The sequence below is a fragment of the Podarcis liolepis genome (assembly GCF_965112155.1).
Source record: "Podarcis liolepis genome assembly, chromosome: 14".
NCBI classification, from domain to species: Eukaryota; Metazoa; Chordata; class Lepidosauria; order Squamata; family Lacertidae; genus Podarcis; species Podarcis liolepis.
The window spans coordinates 30062197-30074750 of NC_139569.1; the positions used below are offsets into that span (position 1 = coordinate 30062197).

A 12554-nucleotide genomic window follows, 5' to 3' on the forward strand; every position below is an offset into this window, starting at 1 on the left:
GGCATTTTGCAGTGATGCTTTCAAGTATGGCTTTTCTGTATTCTTAAATGTCTCACAGAAGGAAGACTTTCAAGGCTATCTCTATCTATCATCTCTCTCTCTATATATATATATACATATCTATCTATCATCTATCTATCTATCCATCTATCTATGTAATACATTTGTGTGTCGGAGAACTGCGTTGCAAAAATCAGATGAGTGCAAATTCTGCAGGATAACTGTGTTTCCATTCAATGCATTTTTACAGGAATTAGGTGCACCCACATTAAAATGTGAGCCAGACAAACGTCTTCTTGTTCCCCACATCCCATGCACAGCAAGAGTTCTTGCTCACATGTTTCTTATTCTGCACTGCCTGCTGTTTTAACTGGAAACTGTAGTGGCAGAAACACTACTATTACACTAGTGAAAAATAGCTAAGCATTACACCTAACCTCATCATTTTCCAGTGAGGGGTGTATTAGGACTGAACTGTATTAGGAAACCACAAACAGGTCAGAACTGGCAGGTCCCTTTTTGTCAAGTTCACCTGGAGGAAGGTTTTAATTGCTGCCAAACTAGGAGATAACCCTGCAAAATCCTGGGGAGCTATTGCCAGTCAGTGTGGACAATACTGAACCAGATAGACCAATATTCTGACTTGGTCTAAGGTAGTTCTGTATGGTGCTATGAGAGCTTTACAACTAACATCCCTGAAATCTTCTAAGGACCTTGAGGGGTCCTAATACCCTTTACCCTGCTTTGCATACAAGAAGTTCCAGATTAAATCCCTGGCTCTTCCAAGGTGACTTACCCTCCGGGAACTTGATGTACATTGGTGGCATGCAGTGAAATTTTTCATAGGGGAACAGATGTGCCACAAAGAAGGTCCGAAACACAACATAGTGGAAGCAGGCGCATTTCACCAAATTGCGCTGGCCTTGGCACAGGTTTGCAGCCTGACTGCACATGCGCAGATGCATTCTCTAAGCAGGGAAATGTTTCTTTAACTGAGTCCCTCTCCATACTTTCTAACTAAAGTACAGTGGTACCTCGGGTTAAGTACTTAATTTGTTCCGGAGGTCCGTTTTTAACCTGAAACTGTTCTTAAGCTGAAGCACCACTTTAGCTAATGGGGCCTCCTGTTGCCACCGCGCTGCCGCAGCATGATTTCTGTTCTCATCCTGAAGCAAAGTTCTTAACCCGAGGTAATATTTCTGGGTTAGCGGAGTCTGTAACCTGAAGCATATGTAACCTGAAGCGTATGTAACCTGAAGCATATGTAACCCGAGGTACCACTGTATAGACACACGGTATGGTCTTTCTGGTCACTTCACTTGAATGCTTGAAACTGCATGCTTTTAGTTGCTACAGGGAACAAACAAACAAACCTGTGCTGTGTTGTCTTGAGAACAAAAGGAGACACGTTAAACGCAAAGCACCAAACACCACGTGTAGTTATTTTGTCCAACAGACTATTCCTGTTCCTCGGCTCCAGCCACTCCCGCTGATGACTCATCTGTCGTAAGTAGAAGCCAAAGCAGGGCTGTACAAAATGCATTTGCACGCAGGAAATGAACCAAGGGAACATCTCTCGAACAGAGTATTTATCACGTCAGAGTGATAAATATCGTGATATAAACATGAATGTATACGAATGAGTTGGACACACTTTAATACTCTAATTTACCAAGAAGGAGAAGGAGAAGAGTTTGGATTAGATATCCCACTTTATCACTACCCAAAGGAGTCTCAAAGCGGCTAACATTCTCCTTTCCCTTCCTCCCCCACAACAAACACTCTGTGAGGTGAGTGGGGCTGAGAGACTTCAGAGAAGTGTGACTAGCCCAAGGTCACCCAGCAGCTGCATGTGGAGGAGCGGAGATGTGAACCCGGTTCCCCAGATTACGAGTCCACCGCTCTTAACCACTACACCACGCTGGCTCTCCAGGAACATTTAGGGGACTAGCCTAGTTCCCCTAAGTCCACTGACTGCATGCTGCAAGACTGAGCTAGATGGACAAAGAATCTCACGGTTTCCTATGTTCCTATGTCTTGCCCGTGGCTCAGTGGTGGCACACCTGCTTGACACACAGAAGGCCTCAGGTTCTACCCTCAGCACCTTCAGTTAAAAGAAATAAGGAGCTGGTGCTTATAAAGCCTTTCTTTCCCTGTGACCTTGGAGACCCACAGCTGTTCAGAGAAGACAGTGCTGAGCAAGATGTAGAAGTCATTTATGTATACACCTCATTGTTTTAATATTGTTTTTTATATGCAAAAGCTTTAGCTCTTTATATATGCAAATGTTGTAGCGGCCACCCTAGGCTCCTTTGGGAGGGAGGGATATAAACTTGAATAAACAAACATCTGCTATTTTGGGTGTATGTTTTCATTGGATTGTAAATCACTCTGGGGCGGCTAGTGGGAAGTGATTCATGAAGAAATATAGAAGTGTTTATTTTAGTTACTTTGAGGCAAGAGTAGCCAGGGTGGCACCCAGGTGATGTTCTGGACTGCTGTTCCTGTTGGACCAAACGAATGTGGCCAATTGCCGGGGATGATGGGAATTGCACATGACAACATCTGTATGTCACTACATTGGCTTTGTCTGGCTTCAGGGATACAAGAAATTAGTCCCCTACCCCTTTAATTTTCCCATACTAAGTAATACAGACGAGTCCAGTAATACTTATTCTCTCATCTGCCCAGTGATCTTTTAATGTCCTCTCAGCATTCTGATCTTCACTGAGGGCATATCTAAGAGGACAGAGGCTGCCAGAATCTCTTAGAATCCAGCTACAGAGAACATCATCTGCTTTTTGAGGAGGTTCTGATCGCCTCCAGTCCCAACTATTTTTTGCCTTTCTCCTAAGGCTGTCCTTTTTTGTTTTTAAGGTCTTTACTATTTGGGTGTGTGTGTGTTTTAAGTCTTTGGTGTGGATGTTTTTAAAGGCTTGCTGCAGAATATATGTTTCTCTCCAGAACAGTTTCTACATTTGCTCCTTTCAGGAGGAACAATTTTCTGTGTGCCTATTAATCTAATAAAGCTGCTGAAAGAGCTTATCCCCTGTCAGCAAGAGGAGAAAGTTCTGCAACAGAATATGGTGGGTCAGGTGTTAAGTAAGATGACCCCGAAACTGCATTCCCTCAGCCGTTTACTCCATTTCCCTCGTGTTTCCTTGTCAGTTTCTGCATTGTATTTGAGCTTCCACATGCCATAAAAGCCACTTCCAGAAAACTAATGGAATGTTGTGCATTTTTTGCGCTCATTTCCATTTTATTTGATTCCAGAAAAAACCCCTGTTTGCAGCCCCCTTACACCAGAAAATCACAGAAGTGACAAGATTCAGAGCACTATAACAGCATACAGTTCTTTTCTGCCATTTTCATGGGGAAATCACAGGGGAACGGAAACATGCATGTGTGGAAAGTGTGAGGGAGCTACTATTATTGTTGTTGTTGTATTATTATTATTATTATTATTATTATTATTATTATTATTCCCCAGCCACTCTGGGTGGTTTCCAACACATATAAAAACATAATAAAATACCAGACATTAAAAGCTTCCCCATACAGCATTGCCTTCAGATGTTTTCTAAAAGTTGTATAGTTATTTATCTCCTTGACATCTGATGGGAGTTCCACAGGGTGGGTGCCACCACCAAGAAGGCCCTCTGGCTGGTTCCTTGCAACCTCAGTTCTCGCAGTGAGGGAACCACCAGAAGGCCCTCGGCCCTGGACCTCAGTGTCCGGGCTGAACGATGGGGGTGGTGACACTCCTTCAGGTATACAGGGCCAAGGCCATTTAGGGCTTTAAAGGTCAGCACCAACACATTGCCCAACAATGTTTGTTGTTATGTCACACCGTGCCCACTGGTGTGAATGAAAATTAGCATGGCATTCTAGTATATGAGTAAAAAAAACACCACTTTCCATATTTGAACAGGTACTGCAATGGGAAAGGAACGTTAGAAAACAGGACACAAGCATGCTAAAACTCATTGTGAAACAATGAGTTTCATTGTTCATGATACATGAAGAGCATAAAAAGATTTTTAGGAGTTCAATCTTTAAAAAACCAGATGAATTTTTGCTGGGTTTAGTATCGAGTGACATTCCTAAGGATAAAAGGAATGTATTCCTTTACTCAACCGCGGCAGCCAGAATCATAGTGGCAAAAAATTGGAAAATTGATAAAATACCAGAATTATTCAAATGGAGAATCAAATTTCTTGAATTCGCGGAGATGGTAAAATTAACAGCGTCAATTAGAGGCTACTCTAATCAAAAAATTAATAAAGAGTGGGAATGCGTTAAGGAATGCATGAAAAAAGTTGGTGCTGGAGGTTAAAAATTAATATGCAAAAGTTTAAAAGGCACAAGGAGCTAGGGTAATAATATATTAAGGATGGAATAACAAATACAATAACAAAAATAATAGTAGGTAACGAAGATCGCACATGGGTGGAGGGAAGTGCCGGGCTGTGGGGGAGGGAGGTGAAGGGATTAATTGAAACTGTTAAAGATTGGTATAGGATTTAAGAGATTTAAATTTTCATAAAGATTCTATAAGGAAAGCAGAAAGCAGCAAGAAATATCAAGTAAAGGTATCGGAGAGGAGATCAGTGTAAATGAAAACATGAGACTTATGGTTTTGTTACATATTATTTTATTTTGGAGTTGTCTGTATATTTTGGAGTTGTTTGTTGTAAAGAATGTATATTATGTGAATAAAATAATAAAGGATGAAAACTAAAACTCGTTGTCTTTCCTCACAGGTGAGTGTGTTGACCACCTTGGAGCGGAGATTCAACCTTCAGAGTGCCGACGTGGGTGTGATCGCCAGCAGCTTTGAGATTGGGAACTTGGCTCTCATCCTCTTTGTCAGCTATTTTGGTGCCCGGGGCCACCGGCCTCGCTTGATAGGATGCGGAGGGATCGTCATGGCTCTCGGGGCTCTCCTCTCAGCGCTGCCCGAATTCCTGACCCATCAGTACGAATACGAATCCGGGGAGATTCGGTGGGGCGCCGAAGGGAGGGATGTTTGCGTGGTCAATGGCTCTGCCAGCGATGAGGGACCAGACCCGGAGCTTATCTGCAGGAACAGAACTGCCACCAACATGATGTATTTGCTTCTCATCGGAGCTCAAGTCCTCCTAGGGATTGGGGCCACCCCTGTGCAGCCTTTAGGAGTTTCCTACATCGACGACCACGTAAGAAGGAAAGACTCTTCCCTTTATATAGGTAAGTGGTGGAGCTTTCCAGAGTATCGTTTTTAACTGTTTCTTGTCCTCTTTACTAACTGGGTAGATTTGGAATGGTGCCTTCTTGCTTCTGAATTCTTGTTCATTGGGTGGTGTTAGGGATTGATTAGCTGCTTGTGCGTAAAAACGTGCTCCCTCAGAGTTTGTGTGACCCCACAAACCTCCGTGTGTGACGGAGCTCCTCAGACATGTCTGCTCTAGTCACTAGTAGAGTCCGACAGTGGCTGTCTGCGGAAGCGCTTCCAGCAAAGGAGCTCCTTAACGGAAACGCGTCTCCTGGACTCACGGCGTGACAGTTTCCGGCGAGGTGTGGGTCTCCCTATGGGAGACTCAGATACCTCCCCACTGTTCTCGCTGGAAGCGTCCCTGAGCCCTCCCTCCTGCTCGCATTCCCTCAGAGACCCACTCCTCCCCCTGCTGGTCCCTGCTTCAGCTGTTGAGTCTCTTTCTTCCTCCCTGAGTCCCTCCACCACCTGATGCTCCGATGGCAGTTCCCTGACATCCACCTCCCCTCCAGGGCCCCCCTCACCCCCTCCCATTTCCTCTCCCCTGGGAGGTGAAGGGCTAAAACCCCGAAAAGAATCTTCCTCATCTTCCGACGTCTCGAACAATTCCCTCCATCGATCGTCGTCCTGGCTCGCTGAATCCTCTTCCTCTTCAGAATCTGGGAACCCCTCCAACTCCTCTTCCTCGTCGGTGGCAAAGTATTCCCTTCGGAACCTCGCTACAGGCTGAGGTTTGCGTGGGAACCTCTGATGAAAAGTCTCTATTAAAACTTCGTCATTGACATCCTCTGCCCTAACCCAGGTGTTTTCCGACTCCGGTTCCCCTTCCCACATTACCAAATACTCTACTTGATCTCCCTTCCACCTGGAATCGAGGATCTCCGCTACATGGTAGCTGTGTTCCTTCTCCTCCATTGCTGGTCCCCTAGTGACCCTCCCTTCACTGTCTCCTCTATACGGTGACAGCAACGACCTGTGAAAAACTGGGTGCAGCTTCATGTGGTTCGGTAACCGGAGCCTGAAAGCCACTGGATTGACCTGCTGCATGACTTCAAACGGACCCAGCCTTTTGGGTCTTAATTTCTTACAACCTCCTTTGAACGGCAACCCTTGGGTTGACAGCCACACCTGGTCCCCCACCCTGATGCTTTCACCTTCCCTTCGGTTTTTGTCTGCCTGCCTCTTATATTCCTCCTTAGCCCTGTTTAAGTTGAGTTGGAGCTGGCGATGGATCGCTTCCATTTCTTCAACGAACTGTTCTGCGGCTGGAACGCTCCAGTTCTCCCCCTCCCCCCCTGGGAAGGCTCTGGGATGGCACCCGTGATTAGCCAAAAAGGGGCTCATCCCCGTGGACACGTTCTCTGCATTGTTGTAGGCAAATTCTGCCAACGCCAGCTTCTCCACCCAATCATTCTCTCTGTCATTAACATAACACCTCAAATATTGTTGGAGAACCCCATTTGCTCTTTCCGCCTGCCCGTTGGTTTCTGGATGACGGGCCGTTGAAAAATTAACCTCTACATGCAGTAAGCTCATGAGCTTCCTCCAGAACCTGGAAGTAAATTGTTTCCCTCGGTCTGAAACCACCCTCAAGGGGGCGCCATGCAACCGAAACACATTCTCTACAAACAATTTGGCTGTTTCTTCTGCTGTGACCGCATGTGAGCAGGCTATAAAGTGTGCCATTTTAGTTAACAGGTCTACTACAACCATGATGGCTGTTTTCCCTCTAGACCTTGGCAGATCAGTCATGAAATCTATTGCCACTGCTTCCCACGGTCTTTCAGGTGTGGGCAGTGGTTCTAATAAACCAGCCGGCGCCCGCCTCTCCCCCTTGGCTCTTTGGCATTGTTCACATCCTCTCACATACTCCCGCACCTCTTCCCTGACCTTGGGCCACCAAAATTCCCTGGTAACCAGCCACATGGTCTTGTGTTGCCCAAAATGCCCTGCTGTGGGGCTATCGTGCAGCTGCTTTAGTACCTTCTCCCTCAATTCCCCTTCAGGTATATATAACGCTCCCTTATAATACAATGCCCCGTTTCTCTCCTCAAAACCACCGGACTTGTCTTCCTCCCTCCTGAGACCCCTGAGTTTGTCCTGGGCGTATGCATCCTGCACCGTACCCTCTACCAATTCCCTTTGCCCCACCAGAGTCGCCCCACACACCCAGCGGTCCTCTGGAATGATATGGGTTTCTTCGGGTGCTCCCTCCCCCTCCAAATATTCAGGTTTGCGGGAGAGAGCGTCCGCCCTAACATTCTCTGGGCCTGGCACGTAACAAATCTCAAAGTTAAATTTGGAGAACTCCTGGGCCCATCTCAACTGCCTTTGGTTGAGCACTCGCGCAGTTCTCCAATACTCTAGATTTTTATGGTCCGTGCACACTTGCACCTTATGTTGTGCACCAACTAGCAGATGCCTCCATCTCCGGAACGCCTCATGAATAGCAAGAAGTTCTCGGTCGTACACCGTGTAGTTCCTCTCGGATTTGTTCAGCTTTCGCGAAAAGAAGGCACACGGTCGCCACTCTGACTCCTCCTTCCCCGGCTGCAGAAGAAGCACCGCCCCTATGGCTCTGTCAGATGCGTCTGTTTCAACCCTTAGCTTCTTTCGTAAATCCACATGCAGAAGTTGTTCTTCAGAGGCGAAGGCCCTTTTCAGCTCCTCAAACGCTCGCTCCGCCTCCGCCGTCCATACAAACTTCTTTTTACTGCTGAGACAGTCAGTGATGGGCGCCGTCAGATGGGCGAAGTTGCGGATGAACTTACGATAAAAGTTTCCAAACCCTAGGAACCTCTGCACATCCTTCTTGGTTTTGGGTGTTTTCCATTCCAGCACTGCCTGTACCTTGCCGGGATCCATGGCCAATCCCTTGTCTGACAGGCGGTACCCCAGGAATTCCACCTCCTTGGTATGGAACCGACACTTCTCCAGTTTGACCCACAGCCTGTTGGCTTGCAGTCTGCTCAACACTTCTCTGACGTCTCTCACATGTTGCTCCTCATTCTCCGAATACACCAACACATCATCTAGGAAAGCAACGCAATTCTTGTAGAGCAAAGGGCCCAGTACGTGGTTCATAAAAGATTGAAAACACGCTGAACCTGCTTGTAATCCAAATGGCATAACGAGGTATTCAAATGCCCCCAAAGGGGTAAACATGGTGGTTTTCCATTCATCCCCTTTCCTTATGCGTATCAGGTTGTACGCCCCCCTTAGATCCAGCTTTGTAAAAATCTTTCCCTTCCTCACCCTGGTCAAAATATCATCAATCCTGGGCATAGGGAAAGCCACCGGTTCAGTCACTGCATTTAACCTCCTAAAATCACATACAAGTCTCGGCTTGTCCGCGTTTTTTTTGTCCACAAAAAACACTGGGCTACCCCCTGCTGCTTTGGACTCTCTGATGAAGCCTCTCTTCAGGTTCTTGTCAATAAACCCTCGCAACTCCTGCATTTCTCTGTCTGACATGGCATACAACTTGCCCACGGGAAGCTGTGCTCCAGGGAGTAAATTGATCTGGCAATCAAAGGGCCTATGAGGGGGTAGTTGGTCAGCTTCCTTCTCGCTGAACACGTCGCTGAGATCTGCATACTGTGGTGGTACCTTCACCTTCTCCATTACTTCAGTCCCTGCTAGGGTGGCTTGGGCCCCTGCTGAACCCTTTTCCCCTTTGCAGTGTTCTAAGCAATGTGCTGAACCAAAGGACACCACTCTTTGATGCCAGCCAACCAGCGGATCATGTAGAGCTAGCCAGCTCATTCCCAAAATAATGGGAGCGCCTCCCAGGGTGGCCACATTAAACGCTATCAGTTCTGTGTGCCTTGCCACCCTCATTATCATTGGGACCGTCTGCAAGCTGACTCCTCCTCCCAACAACTCCCTGCCATCAATCGTGGTCACCTGCAGGGGGTTGCTTAAAGGGATAGTCTGTATCTGGTGTTCAGCAGCAAACTCCTTGCTCATAAAATTGCAGGAGCTGCCTGAGTCCAATAGCGCCTTTATTTTTAGGGGGTGCCCATTTTGCAGCTCTAGCGACACTTCAATCACTAGAGCAGGTCGAGGAGCTTCTGGCACGGGCACTTTCACTGCTCTTTGGCCTGGCTGCAGTGCCCCGATTGTGGCAACCAGGCGTTGGCTTTTACCTGCTCCGTTCCCCCCTGTTCTCCCCCCTCAACAGCTCCCACCATCCCTTGCCATTCCTTCCTCTGGGGGCAGACTCTGGCAAAGTGACCTGGCTGTTGGCAGAGATAGCATTTCCGGGCGCCCTTTCCCTCCTTCTTAGCCCCTTCGCTGGTTTTTGAAAATGCGCGCGCGCGCGCTGTTCCGATTTCCATCGGCTCTGCCGGCGGGAAAGCTGGCTCAGGAATGTCTGGAATGCGGAACTCCTTCCAACGTTCCCCTCTCCCTTCCCGCCTCTCCTAGGCTCTTGCCTCCTGCCGCGCTCCTATGGTCAGCGCAGATTTGGTCAGCTGATCCATAGACTCCGCCCTGGGGCTCCGTGACAGCTCGTCTTTCACCGCCGAAGAAAGACCTTCTTCAAATAGCATTTGAATGGGTGCCGCCGATAAATCCCAACTCAGTCTGTGAATCAGCATGGTAAACTCAGTCCAGTACTCACGGACAGATCGACTTCCCTGCTTGCAAGCCATTAGCTGTCTGCGCACCGCCCCTTCCTCAATATCGCTGGAAAACATGATATCCATTGCACGAAAGAACTTCCTCGTGTCCTTTAGTATGTCATTGTGCGTTGCCATTAGGGGTCGAACCCAGTCTCTCGCCCCTTTCTCAAGATGCCCAATTACGAAAGCAACTCGCGATTCCTCATCAGGGAACTCATCGAACTGCACATTAATGGCATATTGCATCTCTGTCCTAAAGGCATGGTAATCCTTGGGGTCCCCCCCAAATTTTTGCACCAATCCTGGTACCTTTCTGGGGAACTGAGTGGCTCTCCCCTTCTTGTCTGCATCCTGAGCCCTTCTCTCCTCCAGCCTCGCCGTCTGCAGCGCCAGTTGGACCTCCAACGCTCGGTATCTATCTTCCAAGCTTGGACCAGCTCCAGCCCCCGCTCCTCCGGTTCCGGTTGGTTCGCTCATGATGCTTTCTCTTGCACAGGCAGCGTACAGAGACTGTCGGACTGCTGTTAGGGATTGATTAGCTGCTTGTGCGTAAAAACGTGCTCCCTCAGAGTTTGTGTGACCCCACAAACCTCCGTGTGTGACGGAGCTCCTCAGACATGTCTGCTCTAGTCACTAGTAGAGTCCGACAGTGGCTGTCTGCGGAAGCGCTTCCAGCAAAGGAGCTCCTTAATGGAAACGCGTCTCCTGGACTCACGGCGTGACAGTTTCCGGCGAGGTGTGGGTCTCCCTATGGGAGACTCAGATACCTCCCCACTGTTCTCGCTGGAAGCGTCCCTGAGCCCTCCCTCCTGCTCGCATTCCCTCAGAGACCCACTCCTCCCCCTGCTGGTCCCTGCTTCAGCTGTTGAGTCTCTTTCTTCCTCCCTGAGTCCCTCCACCACCTGATGCTCCGATGGCAGTTCCCTGACAGGTGGGAATCCTCATCATCATTATATTACTACAGTGGTACCTCGGGTTAAGTACTTAATTCGTTCCGGAGGTCCGTTCTTCACCTGAAACTGTTCTTAACCTGAAGCACCACTTTAGCTAATGGGGCCTCCTGCTGTCGCCGCACCACTGGAGCACGATTTCTGTTCACATCCTGAAGCAAAGTTCTTAACCCGAGGTATTATTTCTGGGTTAGCGGAGTCTGTAACCTGAAGCGTATGTAACCTGAAGCGTATGTAACCCGAGGTACCGCTGTATTTGATGGACACCCAATGAAGCTTAATGTTGGAGGACTGAGGATCAATAAAAGAATGAACTTCTTCACACAACGCATAAAATATGGAACTCGCTCTCATAGAAGGCAGTGAAGGCCACCAACATGGATGGCTTTAAGAGAGGGTTGAACATTTTTGTGGAGGAGAAGGCTATCTATGGGGACTAGCCATGATGGTCATGCTCTGCCTCCATGTTCAGAGGCAGTAATGCTTCTGGATTCCAGTTGCTGGAGGCTATAGGAGGAGGAGGTGCTCTTGTTCATGGGCCCTTCTTACAGGTTTCCCACATGAGAATGGGGTTCTGGGCCAGAGGGCCCTGATGCAACAGGGCTATTCTTATGTTCTTAAGAATAAACCTCTACAGCACCTTCCTCTTTCCTGATGACTAGTTTAAGTCTCCATTTCCTTTCTTTTTTATAAATTTATTTATTTGGTTTTTCAGACTAAAATTTTGCAGTCATGTATCCAACATGCAACACAGAAACAAGATTCCAAAGAATCTCCTGGATTCCCCTTTGTGGGTCCTATTGTTAATCATTTCCTCCTGCATCTTTTATACTAATCCAAATCTTTTACCTCTCCACTGTATCCAAAATTCACCATTAAACTACAAGTGATATATTCCAGTCCTACTAACAATTTTAACTGTGTTTACAATGGTTTTTAAGATAAATTATACATTTCCCCCATTGCTTATTAAAATTTTGGTCTTCCTGGTTTCTGATTCTTCCGGTCATTTTAGCCATTTCGGCATAATTCATCAACTTGATCTGCCATTCTTCTCTGGTCGGGACTTTATCTTCTTTCCATATCTGGGCCAATAACATCCATGCAGCCGTGGCCACATACATAAATAGTCTTTTCTTAGGTCTCTGTTTTCATTCACCTTCCCCAGGAAATAGTTGCCATTCCAGAAACATGTGTGCCTCTTGCTCCGAAAATTAGTTATTTTGGAACACAATGGCAAAATATTTATGATGGGGAAAATAATGGCATCTTGAAACGAGATAGAATTTGTGGATATCCATGGTGGATGGGTGTAGGGGCAGATTAGGGCTGTGCAATGGGTGCTGAACCATGGAGCTGCTGTCTTAGAGCCCAGTAAACAAGGTGCTGGACTTTCAGAAGGAAGCATGAGGGTCTGTCAGGGTCCTAGAGTCCCCCCTCTTGTTCCTAAAGTCTAGTTAGTGCTTTCCTAGCTTTGGGAAGGAGGAGGGAGGGCTCTAGGACCCAGACAGGGCTCTCGTATCTCTTTCCCAAAGCTGGGTGCCTCCTTACCTGCCTATGGAAAGGCATTGAGAGGATGGTGGGGCAAATTTTGGCCTTGTGCAGGGTACCGTAGGATCCAAGTCTACCACTGGTGGGTGGATAGGGAAATTAAGGGTGTGGCAGAGAAGAAACTATTATGAATAGCTCCTCTTGCCCCATCTATTTGATATATATTTTTTGTAA

At 47.4% G+C, this 12554-nt stretch overlaps 1 protein-coding gene across 1 annotated transcript in view; it reads left to right on the forward strand.

Annotated features, from left to right (window-relative positions):
* Nucleotides 1–12554, forward strand: part of SLCO3A1 (solute carrier organic anion transporter family member 3A1) — a 114264-nt gene that overhangs the window by 25841 nt on the left and 75869 nt on the right. Inside the window, exon 2 of the mRNA XM_083475071.1 lies at nt 4764–5229. Coding sequence (XP_083331197.1) covers nt 4764–5229 — 466 coding nt within the window. The remainder of the gene's footprint in view (nt 1–4763; nt 5230–12554) is intronic.